Source organism: Cajanus cajan, chromosome 5, assembly GCF_000230855.2.
Source record: "Cajanus cajan strain Asha chromosome 5, NIPB_CcT2T_4, whole genome shotgun sequence".
Classification (NCBI taxonomy): Eukaryota; Viridiplantae; Streptophyta; class Magnoliopsida; order Fabales; family Fabaceae; genus Cajanus; species Cajanus cajan.
This window is the reverse complement of record NC_138521.1, coordinates 2023731-2038219: the sequence shown is the minus strand read 5'-3', so window position 1 is coordinate 2038219 and position 14489 is coordinate 2023731. Positions and strand designations below refer to the sequence as shown.

The 14489-nt window shown below is 35.7% G+C and overlaps 1 protein-coding gene across 1 annotated transcript; it reads right to left on the bottom strand.

The window, feature by feature from the left end:
* Positions 1 to 2239: 2239 nt before the first annotated feature.
* LOC109808567 (phosphatidylcholine:diacylglycerol cholinephosphotransferase 1) lies at positions 2240 to 4120 on the bottom strand. Its single transcript, XM_020371614.3, has 3 exons — positions 3508 to 4120; positions 3300 to 3437; positions 2240 to 3085 (listed from the first exon to the last, which is right to left on the bottom strand). The coding sequence occupies exons 1-3, from the start codon at positions 3868 to 3870 to the stop codon at positions 2777 to 2779; spliced, it is 810 nt and encodes a 269-aa protein (XP_020227203.1). The 5' UTR covers positions 3871 to 4120; the 3' UTR covers positions 2240 to 2776.
* Between the last annotated feature and the right edge of the window lie 10369 nt (positions 4121 to 14489).

Here is a 14489-nt window from a genome sequence, read left to right as displayed (position 1 = left end):
GTCGTCACGCATGTCATCTCAGAGATCTCCTACAACAACTCAGCCTTTCGGCCTACAACAACTCAGCCTTACGGCCTACAACAACTCAGTCTTTCGGCCTACAACAACTCAGCCTTTCGGCCTACAACAACTCAGCCCTTCGGCCTACAACATCTCATATCATCATACAACATAACACCACTTTACAGCACAACATATCATCTTACAGCACATCAAGACATCTTACAACAATATTCATCTGATACAACTCAACATCATCAAACAACTTTATCTACTAGTCATCACATCATAATCATCAACTTCAACTTATCTCAGCACAAAACAACATTGTACAGCATATAGTGAATTATCATCTATGCGCCTGACGCACTCGTGGTTACGCCCGGTGCAGTGCAACTAGAGAGCACCAAGGGGCCAACGCGCCCAGCGCAAGCATGCCCGCGCCCGACGGGACCCAACCATAGAGCCCAAGGCTCACTCGCGCCTGGCGCAATACCAATTGCGCCCAGCGCATGCCAGGCAGAGACTCCATGGAGTCTCACGCGCCCAGCGTGCCCAAACCCACGCCCAGCGCGGGGAAGGCAGAGACCTCCCTTGGTCTCGCGCCCAGCGCAATTCAAATTGCGCCCAGGGCCCTCAAGGCAGAGACTCCCAAGGAGTCTCACGCCCAGCGCGACAAGGGTCGCGCTCAGCGCAGAATCAAAAAGCCCAAATCAGGGTACAATTGATATCGTGCCCAGCATGGTCCAAGTCACGCCCAGCGCGGACTAGCCAGAGACCCACATTCCCAAGCGCGCCTGACGCACCCATCATTGCGCCCGACGGGCTTGCCTAAATGGAGTCCCCTGGTTGCCACGCGCCCGCGCGAAGAACTGCGCTCAGCGCGAAGCTCAGCAGCAACACCAACAAGTTCGAAAATTTCACCCAACCCTGCAAAACAATCAGAAACCCAGCATGCAAACGGTTCAAAGTACCACATTTTCATCCAAGAGTCCAAAAACACCACCTTTTTACACATTCAACAACAAAACAAGAAAAACCCCAAATTTTTCTCAAAACCCCAAAGACCCCAAAAACTCAAATTTTCACCCGATCAGTAAAGAATCAGCAATCATAAACAACCAAATGAGTTCTTAGACCCATTTTCAGCCAAAACGCAACAAGAAAACTAGCTTCCCTTACCTCGGGCAAAGATTCCGAGCTTCCGGGAAGAAGAACAACAAGAAGGAGAAGTGAAGAGAAGAGAGCTTGAGAAAGGAAGAGTTCCACACGAATCAGCTAGCTCTTCTAAACTTGGTCAGCACCTACACACCCAGAGAGTCCAGAGAATTTGAGATCAAAAGCCAGCAAAAGAAAAGAGAGAATTGAGAGTGATGGTTCTAAAGTTTGGGGAAGGAAAAGAAGAGGGAAGGGGTCTCACAATTGAAATTATTAGTTTTAATATAATTTGTTGTGTAATTAAAGAGTTTATGTATATACAATTATCTTTATCAATAAGTAATATTTTGGATGATGACCATAAATAAAATCACAAAAACTTAAAATCAAAGTGAATGATATTTAAACAATGTAGTGCATGTTTGGGTTCCAATTCTAACGTGAATTTTCATGTTTAGTTGAAGCAAAATTATTTTGCTTCCACGTAAAATCCATATTCAACATGGAGAGAGAGTGTAGAATCACGTTTTAAAATCTAATCCAAACATGCAAGTAGAGAGTTATGTGAGTGTGTAAGCCCTAAAAGCACAACACTTCCCTTCTCTGACAACTAGGCTAAAATTTTAAATACTCCGGTAAATAATTCCAACAATGAAAAAGGTGAGGATCTTCTTTTTTATATTTTTATTATTAATTAAAGTTTATTAAAATGATAAATTTAAGAAAATTTCGTTTCTCATTGAATGATTTTTTTATTGGTTTAATGAATTTTTTCTTACTAAAATTTATGATTTTTAATTACATTTATCTTCCGGAAAACTATTCAAAATCGGCCTTATTTTATTTTCGTAGTCGCCCACACGACTTATCTTTGCGGATTGCGGGCCATACAAAAGGAAACGTGCATTTACTAATAACCACTATATTGAAATTAAAAATCAAAATTTAATAGTCAAAATCTGAAAATTTCAATTTTACAATCAAATACCATGAATGAGCTAACGCAGGATCTTAATAGAACCCAAGTTTTCCAATTACAATGAATGAACTAAAGCAAAATCTTAAAAATTCAATTTTACAATCAAGACACAACATTAAAATCTGATATTCCATTCAATAGCCGTCCACCAAGTGGGAACAACATCTAGAGCAATCCATCATGCCAAGGGAATTCCAACCCACACTCCACTAAAACAAAAGAAACTCAATACAGCTTACAAAAAAAATACAAGTGAAATAAAACTCAAATTTAAAATCACGCCGTAACCAAGACTACTTCTAATATCATATCACTTTTTGACCTTTTCTTTTCCTCTTTACAATTCAAACTATTGCCAATCTTTGGAATCCATCACCTTTTCCACTTCCATGATCCTTCGTCAATTTTTTCATTTTAGCTACATCAAACCAACACTAACAGTGTTACCATCATGATCTCTAACACTTCTCTTAACATGACCTCTCTTATCGATTAAAATTGATTGAAAATTACAAATTTGTGAGATTCATGGTATAAGAAACGAGTCTCATCAGATTTTGTAATTTTTGATAAATTTCAATGAATAAGACTAAAAGAGACGATATAGCAGAGCATATGTAGTGGTGATTGGTGATGCAATCAAAGAGTGAAAGTGTGTTTAGTGGTGAAAGGAGGATTCCTTTTGCTATCTTCATACTTGCCAGCTAAAGAATCAAAAAGAATTCCAGCACCAACCCCGACAGCCAAATCAATAGTGTAATGGCCTCTGGAAGCGAGCAACCTGACAGCTTGCAAAACATTGAGCACATCAAAAGTCCATGCCAGTTCCCACCTCTGCATCCTCCTCATGTCCAACGAAGCAATCACCGAACCCGCAACATGCCCCGAGAAAAACAAAAAAAACGACACATTCCCGACAGGAAAGTCCGCACCAGACCCCAAAAACCCCTATTCACCATCAAATCAAAAACAATATATTAATCATCAAAATAAAACCAATTTTATCTCACTTTTCACTTTTGTTCTTAAAAATAAAAACCACCTAAAAACTGCATTTTTTTAATCAAAATTGGGGTTTTATCTAGATAATTTATGTGAACCAATAACAGTTACAAGATGGAGGAAAGTAATTTAGAGAAATCATGGTTGATTAAAGAATGACCTGAGGCAATGGAAGCTGGGTGGAGTAGCCTAAAATGCCACGGCAAGTGAACATGAACAACGTTGAAATGGTGGCTCTGGGGCGTCCTTCAATGAGCCACGTCCATAGGATATAACTGGTTTGCATCCCCACAAACACCTGCCCATAAAAGCAAAAAGATCAGATTTTGAGAGCAACCCAGATTCGATGAGAGGAAACGGCGACGTACCGTGTTGAGAGCGGCGCAGAGGGTGTTGAGGTGCGGCGAGGACTGGAGGAGCGCGTGGAGGGGGCGCGTGGCGAGGAAGCCGAGGTCGAAGGGCGGCGAGGAGGGCGGCACCATGTGGAGCGTGTACTCGACGCCCATGAAGAAGAGGAGTCCCAAGGCGAACAGGCACGGCATCCAATGGTGCGTCGCCACGTGGAGCGCGTCCGCCACCGTCCATTTCAAGAACGACGCCTCCGAACGGCGCGTGGAGTTGTTCTTCATGCCTCCGTTTGCCGCTTGCTGTCTGCTGCGTCTGCGCTTCGCGGAGGCCTCACCGGAGAGAGTTGCGCCGCCGCCGTTCATGACCGTTGGAGATGGGTTCATGTGCGCAAAACATAATTAATGCTTTATTTATATTATAATAAAATGGGTGACGGAGTTTCCTATGTCGGGTTGAGGTTGGTTTTTTCAGAATTTGGAGTACGCTATTTTCTTTTTTTCTATTTTTTTTGTAAAATAAATGAATGCAGAGTGGTGATTGGTCTAAGTCCGATGTGATGTGGTTTGGGTGTCATTCTCTATGCTTTCAGTTTTGTGGTCGGTGCTGAGAATTACTTGGAGGAGGTTTGGCACCAAGCTAAATATGGTACTGGATTTTGGCACGGACCAACTTTTAGGATAATTTTTTTAATCAAAAATTTAAATTAAGATATGTCACAATCTTGTAATATAAATGTTAATGTCGTTATAATATCACTTTGACATTTCATTATATATTAATCACTTTTAATTCTGATTAAATTATTCTCAATTCAATGTACTAGACACAAAATGTAAATCAATCGGTTAATTGTTTCGTCTTAATAAATGTTTGTCATTTCAAGTTCCAACCAAGTATGTAAATATGTTAAATTATATTCCACTTTTTCTAGTAAGAATACTAATAATTTAAAAAGAAAAAGAAAAAAACATAAAATATAGTGATTCAAGATTTATTGTCTTTGAAACTACTATTTTACATATATGAGGAAGTGTCGTTTTGAATTAGCATATCTAGTTTGTTTTGTGAGAAATTTTATGTATATTGAGTGATGTCTATTATGTATAATTAGAGATGAGTAGGATTTATATTTGAATATAAGTTTGATTCTTACTAATATGAGAGTTTTATTGACAAATAATTTGTAATTATCTTTATAAATACTTATCAGATTTTGAGACATCTCCTAAATTCTGATTCTAATGAGTCTTAAAGACCTAAATTCACTTAAGTTTCTATCAATTAAAAAAAATAGAAGTGAGCAACAAATCATTTTAGAGCATCAACCACATAAATTAATTACCATGAGATTGATCAAGTTTCAAAACACAATCATGTAAATTAGTTGGCGTGAGATTGGTCTAATTTATCTAGAGATGTCAAAGTCTTGAACATACGACTACTTTATTGCTTAGTGAATAAAATTTGTCTTACACAAACGTTTTTGTGGTTTATACAAAAAAACAAGAGATCCAACTCTAACTAAGGTTATTTAGATAGGTTCAATTTTGAGATTAATTAAATTTGCTATATTTTTTGAACGAGTTCAAATTAAACTGAATCATCCTAAAGTTTAAAAATTAGACTTGATGCATTTTTTTAAGATAAGTTCTTTCATTGAAATATCTATAATTTCATCAATTTTACTTTTAGTTTTTGTGTAAAAAAATTGGACCAAATTAAACAAACTTCAAATGGTTTTTTAAATTAGCATTAAAACTCTCACTTAATTGGTTCTCATCCCCACGGTGTAAGTTTTTCTGACATAAAAAATTGTATGTAGCCATGAATCATGAGAAATATCATGGTCAACAAGTAAATCATTCCATGACTTTAAGATTTCGCCTTCCTTTTCATGTAGATTAACGCATGCTTTATATCATGTTCTAGTTTCTAATATAGGTTCTTTTGTTAAGTGGTCTCATTTACCAACACCTCGTTTATCTTCTTTGAAGCATGAAAATTTTATTGAAATCAAAATTTCATTTTTTTTACTTTTATTTCCATATTCTCAATGAATACTAAACCTAATTTTCCTGCTATACTCGTTATAAAATTCATATGTTGTTGGCTCATATTCAAACTCCATTCCCAAATATGGTTTGTAATCAACAACATTTTCTTGACCATGTTGTGGATTATGTTTATAGATATTATTGACCCATTTCTTTATACCTTCTACTATTAGAATTGATGTCGCATTCATGTTTTCTGAAACAGAATACAAGTATCATCTTAATGATCATAGAAAAATAAAAGGTTTGATACACTTGCTCTTATAGTTTTATAAACTTTACCTTTTATTTCTTATGACTAAAAATGTTCTATTTTAATCTTTATACATATCATTTTTTTAATTCCTATAATTTTATAAATTTTTTTTTAGTTCCTATAACAATAGAATACAAAGACTAAAAGAAAACAAATATAATATATATAAATATTAAAGTAAAATGTTTTGAATTATAAATACTACAATATAAAGTTTATGAAATTATAAGAAGTTAGTTAAACCAAAATAAAAACAAAAACTTACAAGTCTAAATGCATTGTTTAATCAAAGGAGAAAAAACTATTCAATCAAAATAAATTCAAAGAGATATAAGTATATTTTCGACTAACTAATTAATATGAGTTTTAAGAAGAAAGGATGGATTTCTTAAGCACCATAAGAATAATGAAGATGTCTTGGGTTTTCGCAAAAAAATGATACAAGTGTTTCACAATATCTTTTTTTTAAGTCCGTATAAATGGCATCCCGTTTTGTTAAAAGAAATGCTAAACTACGTTCCATTTTTAAGTTAATAAATTATTTTAAATTAAAATAATTTCCAGCCATCAAATTATTTTTAAGAATCGGAGATGTCTATTTTTCTCACCTATACTGGGAGGAGACGAACGCGAAAAGGAGTGTCTTACTCTAACTTAGCATCACATTAGCATTGATTCCAATTTTTAATAAAATCAAAATGAACAGAAAAATGTCTATTGTATATTATATTACAAATAATCTCTTCACTGTCCATGTATAAATGTAAATAAATTTTTAATTGTAAGCATCAGACATTAGTACTCTTGTAGACAACGATATATGATTGTCGCCATTGCAATTCCTAATTAAAACTTTTTAGTAGATATGCAATATTATATGGGCATTTTATCATTGAGGACTATCTTTTAATTGGTTTAAGTAGGTAAGGAAAAAGAGAAAACTTGTAGTGTATTTGTGGATTAAACAATATCTTAAAAACCCTTTTCTTAAACATCTCACTATAAAGACTTTTTTCTTTCTGAACTACTCCCCCAAGCATATATAGAATGTGTTAAAACATTTGATGCATGATACATGAAAATATAAATAAGTATGATGAGTAAATCAAAAATGATGTCAATCACTACTTATGTGTTTGGAAATCCGTTCAAAACAAGTTAAACGGACATTTTCTTCAACATGTTAGACCTCAGCCCAAATAACTCATTAGTTTCAAACCTATCCTCGACCAATAAAACCTATAATGTCCTTGAAGAACCCGAAGTTCAAACGGGGAACAGGACAAAAAAATTGGACCACAAAAACAAAAATACCAAAAAGTCCAAACTGAGCAATATAGCCCTACATTAAAAAAGAAAAAAAGCAAAAAAGAACGACCAAAAACTAAAAAGAGTGAAGAATTGTAACTATTGTCCAAGTACATGGATCAAAATATGAGACCTATTTCTAAGTATCTAAATTTTTTTGGTGAGGCTGTCCTTGAATGTTATCCATCTTGCTTAAACATTTTACCCACAAATCGTAAGCCCATTTCTAAAGTCACACATAAGCCAGAAAAGATCCTCAATAGGCAACAACAATCCATAAATAACCATGTTCTTTAAATAAGCTTCTAGAACGATATAACATGTGTTCTGAAGTGGTTTGGAAGACGGAAATGAATCTTAGACTACATAAACAAGATTAATGTCACTTTTTTTTTTGGGGTCGGTGGAAATTTGTGGCACTAATGATATGGGTTCCACGTTTCATTTTGGTACAGATTCGTGAATTAGTAGTCCTACACATTGTTCCCTAACCCACCACTAAGCTATCTACGTGGGACTATGCTCCAATCTACAATCTTTAAATCGCTAGAGAAGTGTGTGTGTTCGAAAAAAGAAAAGGTATAAATAAAGACATCTATGCACATGCAATGATGCAAAGACTCAAAAGATGTGGTAAACTCGAATTGGTGTATCTCATTGAAGGAAATTAAATAACACGTAAATTTGAGTTTAATTCAATATTATAAAGTTTATGTATATGATATTTATATATATTAATTTGATTGTATCATAATATCTCTAACATATTTTTTCACAAAAAAAATAATTAATTTATTACATAAAAAAGGGAGAAAAGCAACTTATATAAAAAAAAACAACTGAAATAACTTTAAAATGTGAATTGCTTGTTGTAATCTCCATCTATTTTCATCTTGAACTAAATAATACGTGACAATAAAATAAATTTTGTAGTCTAAGAACTAACTTTTGAGTAATTATTGACTAAAAAGAGTATGAGATTTTAATTTTAATTTTAATTTAATTAAATTATTAATATGACCTCTCTTATATAAAATAATTTTTTTTTATAGTCAATAAGGATCAAATTTGACTTTAACCATCAATCGCTAACTTGATCCCATTTGTTAACGAATTTTTTTATTTGACATGCATCTACATTTACTAATTATTATATATGTTTATGGTAGTTTTAATTCTTTTAGTATACTTAAAATTCATCATTTTGATATATGCAGTGTAATTCTTGTTTTATTATATGCTTTATTGATCCAAAGATGATATGAAAAATAGAAAAACTACATAGGATTTTATTTTATTTTTTTTACTATAAGAAACTAAACGCCCAGATTAAAAATCTCTATATATTAAAAAAAACGGTTGAAATATTAGCAAGTAAAACAATTTTTTTTGTTCGTCCCTGGAATATTCATTATCGATAACAGTGATTAATCTCCTCATTACGTTGGAGGCATCTCAAAAAATGAAATAGCTGACCCTAAAATTTAACGCGACTACATACACAAGTCAAGAAACAAGTAAAACAATTTGAATGTAAAGGAGAAGGGAATTGAAAAGCAGTATCACATTTTGATAGAATTCTATTACGCTCAGCTACTACCACTGCAAAATTCAACGGCCAAACCACCCCATTATTTCATATGTGAAAAATGAGAGGGTACATTATCATTTGATTATTGGATAAGACTGCTTAATAATAAAATTTATAAGGCTAATTTAAATACATCCTCCTATTCTTATCATAAGGTATAATTTAATAGAAATTATTTTATTTTATAATTTTTAAAAAGTATTAAATTATTTTTTGTTTCAATCATTTTAATTAGTATCGATGCATAAGTTTTGATATGAAGTAATATCTTTATTTTTTTTTTATGAAATTTAATGATAAGAAAGAAAAGTAAAATTGATCCATAATTTATTTTATAAATTTAATAAAATCAACTAACATAAATACTTATATCATGTATGACTTTGTTAAGAGCTAGTTATCAAGACTAATATCCTACCAATTATTCTCTCATTATTATGATGTAATTTCCTGTTTTACATTGTAATCTTTTTCTTTAAATCATATTGATTGCCTCACACAAATTGTGGTAAGATTTATCACATCTTACATGGTATCAGGTTACGGTTCCAAACCCTAGCCTCCAAACCCTTATGCCGTCATCGGCCTTGTTTGCGTGCATCTTTTCTCTCCTCCTCTCTGCCACCACGGTCGTGCATTCTCCCCCAACCGTGCGATCGTCCAATTCTGTTTGCGGTCCTCTTTCATGGCTGACGATACCACTCCTCTGTCTCTGCCGTTTGCTACCTTGGTTCACATGATCACCATTCGGCTTAACTCTGAGAATTTTCTTCACTAGCGTAAACAGGTTACTTCTCTTCTTCAAAATCAGAATTTGTTTCACATTGTTGATGGTTCTGTTGAACCACTGTCACAGATCCTCGATTCTGTTCCAAATCCTCGATTCGCTCAATGGCAAGCTCAAGATCAAAATGTCACCAGTCTCCTACTTTCCTCCTTGACCGAGGAGGCCCTCTCTCAGACACTCAGTGCTGACACTACTCGGGATATTTGGACTCTCTGCATACTGCCTATGCTTCACGCAGCAAGGCTCGTGAACTGCGCCTCCGTGACAAGCTTCAACTCATGCGTCGTGGTTCTATCTCTGTGACAGAATATGGAAAGAAATTTCGCACTATTTGTGATCAGTTAGCAGCTATTGGTGCTCCTATTGCTAATGATGACAAAGTACACTGGTTCCTTCGTGGTCTTGGTCCCTCCTATGCAAATTTTTCCACGGGTCAACTTGATCAGGTACCTTTGCCACGATTTACTGACATTCTTTGTAAGGTCGAAAGCCATGCTATTTTTCAGGCATCTCTTGAGGAACCAATGCCCTCTCAGCCAGCTGCCTTCTATGCGAACAATCAACCTCGCTCATCTGGCAATCAGTCATCTCGCAGTGGTAACTGTGGACATTCCAATGATGGTTCTAATGGTGGTAATCGTGGCAATTCTAATGGTGGTTCTCGTCAACGTTGCAACAACTCTGGTCGTCGCAACTCTTATGTCCCTCGATGTCAGATTTGTCGTGAACAGGGTCATTATGCTAACAAATGTCTGGTTCACTGGGACCGGTCTTCTAAGTCTGCTAATTTGGCTCAGGCATTTGTTGCCAGTTGCTCGTTGGACACCTCAAACAAGTTAGATTGGTATATGGACACCGGTGCAACATCTCACATGACGCCTTCTTCGTCTCAGTTGACTGATTCCCAAAATTATAATGGTACTGATCATGTTTTTGTGGGTAATGGGACCTCTTTAAATATTACTCATGTTGGTTCTCTTTCTTTATCACGTACTGTTCCTTTGTCAGATGTTTTGGTTGTGCCTCATCTAACTAAAAATCTTGTATCTGTTAGCAAACTGACTCGTGATAATCATGCTAAAGCCATTTTTGTGGATGATATCTTTGTTATTCAGAATCGAAAGACAGGCAGAGTTCTGGCAAGGGGACGATGTGATCAAGGACTCTATGTGATGGATCAAGGACCACAAGCATTGCTTACTACTAGTTCTTCATTGCCTCGTGCCTCTTTTGAACTTTGGCACTCTCGTTTGGGACATGTTAATTTTGATGTTATTAATAAGTTGAATCAGCAAGGTTATTTAAATGTTTCGTCTATTTTGCCTAAGCCAGTCTATTGCACTACTTTTCAGATGGCTAAGAGTAAACGTTTGTTTTTTTATGACAATAATAAAAGGGCTTCTACTGTTCTTGATCTTATTCATTGTGATTTATGGGGACCATCTCCAGTTGCTTTTGTTGCTGGATATTCTTACTTTGTTATTTTTGTGGATGATTTCTCTCGCTTTACCTGGTTTTATCTATTACGACATAAATCATATTTTTATGATGTGCTTGTTCGGTTCAAAGTCTTTGTGGAAAACCAATTTTCTCAATTTATTAAAGTTTTTCAAAGTGACAATGGCACCGAGTTCACGAATAACAAAGTACAAGATTTATTTGCTTCTTCTGGTGTGTTTCATCGGTTCTCATGCCCGCATACTCAAGCACAGAATGGTCGGGTTGAACAGAAACATAGACATGTTCTTGAGATTGGTCTTGCAATGTTGTATCAGTCACATGTTCCTACCAGTTATTGGGATGATTCTTTTAGTTTTGCGGTATATATTATTAATCGTGTTCCCTCTCAGGTGCTATCCAGCCATATTCCGTTCACACTTCTATTTCAAGTTGCGCCTACATATGCTAATTTTCATCCTTTTGGTTGTCGTCTGTTTCCATGCTTGCACCCATACATGAAAAATAAATTTAGTCCTCGGAGTTCTCCTTGCATATTTTTGGGTTATAGCAGTCATCACAAAGGATTCAAATGCTTAGATCTGACCACTTCCAGGATTTATGTGTCTCGCCATGCTCAATTTGATAAAATTTGCTTCCTTTTTGCAGGTTCTCCTTCTTCTAGCATCGATCTTATGGTTTCTTCATTTTATGAACCAATCACAGGCTTCAAGTCTTCTTCGATGTCTGCTTCCTCTATTCTTCCGACAAGACCACCACCAGTTACTACTTTGTCTTGTCCATCATGTGTTTCCTTGGATGCTGCTCTAGCTCCCCATCCTGCTCCACCTGTTGCACCTGCTTCATCGGAACCTGTCTCTCCTCCACGGACTCCATCCCCAGCATCGGCCTCTCCTATAGTGTTGTCTGCTTCTTCTAATGCTTTTATTCAACCAGCCCCGGTTGCTGTTCGTATGCAGACTAGATCACAGAATGGCATTTTTCGGCCTAATCTGCGTTATGCCCTCGCTCATCACCAACCTACTACTCTTCTCACTGCTTTGCATGGTGCTGCTGATCCCAAGGGTTTTAAATTTGTCATGAAGCATCCTCAATGGTTGGCAGCAATGGAGGATGAGCTCTTTGCTCTTCATAACAATCATACTTGGACCTTAGTCCCTCGTCCATCTGCTCCTAATATTGTTGGTAGTAAATGGGTTTTTCGTACCAAACACAAAAGTGACGGCACTATTGAGCGCTTAAAAGCGCGTTTGGTGGCTCAAGGTTTCACGCAAATTCCAGGTTTTGATTACTCACTCACTTTCAGTCCGGTTGTCAAGGCTACTACTATTCATCTTATTTTATCAATTGTCGTGCTTAATGGCTGGCCACTTCATCAGTTGGATGTAAAAAATGCTTTTCTTCATGGCCACCTCACTGAAACTGTCTATATGGAACAACCTCCTGGCTTTGTTGATCCTCGTTTTCAGACTCATGTCTGTCGGTTGAACAAGGCTCTTTATGGGCTCAAACAGGCACCCCGTGCTTGGTTTCAACGTTTGAGCTCTTTTCTGATGCGCTCTGGTTTTATTTGCAGCAGGGCTGATCCATCCTTGTTCTTCTTCTATCGCGGGCACATCACTCTCTACCTCTTGGTTTATGTGGATGACATTATTCTTACTGGAAGTGATCCCCTCTTTCTCACTCAATTTATTGCTCGTCTTAATGCTGAGTTTGCAATTAAATATCTAGGAAAGCTTGGCTACTTCCTTGGTCTTGAGATCACTTATATTGCCGATGGTTTGTTCTTGGGACAAGCCAAATATGCTCATGATCTGCTTTCCCGAGCTATGATGCTTGAGGCCAAACCTGTCTCGACCCCATTGGCTGCCGGTTTTCATCTTGTCAGTGATGGAGTGACTTACTCTGATCCAACTCAGTACCGCTCTTTGGTTGGGGCCTTACAATACTTAACCATTACTCGCCCTGATTTATCATATGCAGTCAACACGGTAAGTCAATTTCTCCAGGCTCCTACTATTGATCATTTTCAAGCTGTCAAACGTATTCTCCGTTATGTTTGTGGTACACAACATTTTGGACTTACGTTTTGCAGCTCACCTTCTCTCGCAGTTCTTGGTTATAGTGATGCTGATTGGGCTCGCTGCACAGACACTCGTCGATCTACCTATGGCTATGCTATCTTTCTTGGTGACAATCTCTTGTCTTGGAGTGCCAAGAAACAACCTACTGTTGCCCGCTCTAGTTGTGAATCTGAGTACCGAGCCATGGCCAACATAGCTTCTGAACTTGTTTGGTTGCTCAATCTCCTTCGTGAACTTCGTGTTGGGTTGTCAGCGACTCCTCTCCTTCTCAATGATAATCAAAGTGCATTGTTTATGGCTCAGAATCCTATCGCTCATAAGCATGCTAAGCATATTGATTTGAATTGTCACTTCATCCGTTAGTTGGTTGCCTCTGGTCGCTTGGCTGTTCGCCATGTTCCTACTTCTCTACAACTTGCTGATATTTTTATAAAGGCGTTGCCTCGTCCGTTTGTTTGAATTGTTCGATCCAAGCTTCGTATTGGTCTCAATCCAACGTTTAGCTTGACGCAGGGTGTTAAGAGCTAATTATCAAGATTGATATCCTACCAATTATTCTCTCATTATTATGATATAATTTCCTGTTTTACATTGTAATCTTTTTCTTTAAATCATATTGATTGCCTCACACAAATTGTGGTGAGATTTATCATATCTTACAGACTTGATTAAAAATGTCTTATAATAAAAATAGAAAGAAATATAATGTTAGAACAAGTTATAAATATATATATTTTCTCGTATTGTTGAATAAAAATAATAAATAGAATATTAATAAATATTACATCAACATCACTCAATTTTGTAAAAATAGTTATCATAAAAGTTCATATCTCAGTAACAAATGTTATACATGTGTATTTAATTAATGAAAACACAATTTTATGTGTTAGGTAAGCGATCATTTATAACATAACATGTGGATTTTTAATTTATTAAAAAGATAAAATATAGACTGATAGTATAAAAAAAAAAGGTTAAAGGAACATTTTTTTTTCTGCAACTAAATTATTGAAGAGTTCATTTGATAGCTGTGTTGAGTAATAAAATGATTGGGCCATGCATGCCAAATGCTATAAAAACTGACAAACTGTTACCGCAAATTTGTACAAGTAAGATCAAGGAATCTATATGATCGATTAAATTCAGTCTCCAGAAAAAGAAAATGCATGTATAATATTATATTGGATATATACATTGATTTCTAATTAGAAAACATTTTGTAAACCAAAAATCAAAGTGAAGTATTATATTTTTTAAAATTCAAATCAGCATATTGTAAAGTGATAAGAATAATTTATTCAGACGAAAGAAAATAATGTATTCTTCAAAGCATCAAAGAGATTTTTGGAAAGATATCCGGTGAAAGTAATATTCTCTTTTCTTCTTGAGAAATGACAATCCGTGCCACGCTGTAATTAAAAATAAACAAATAAGAGATGATAAAATGAGAGTGTAGATATA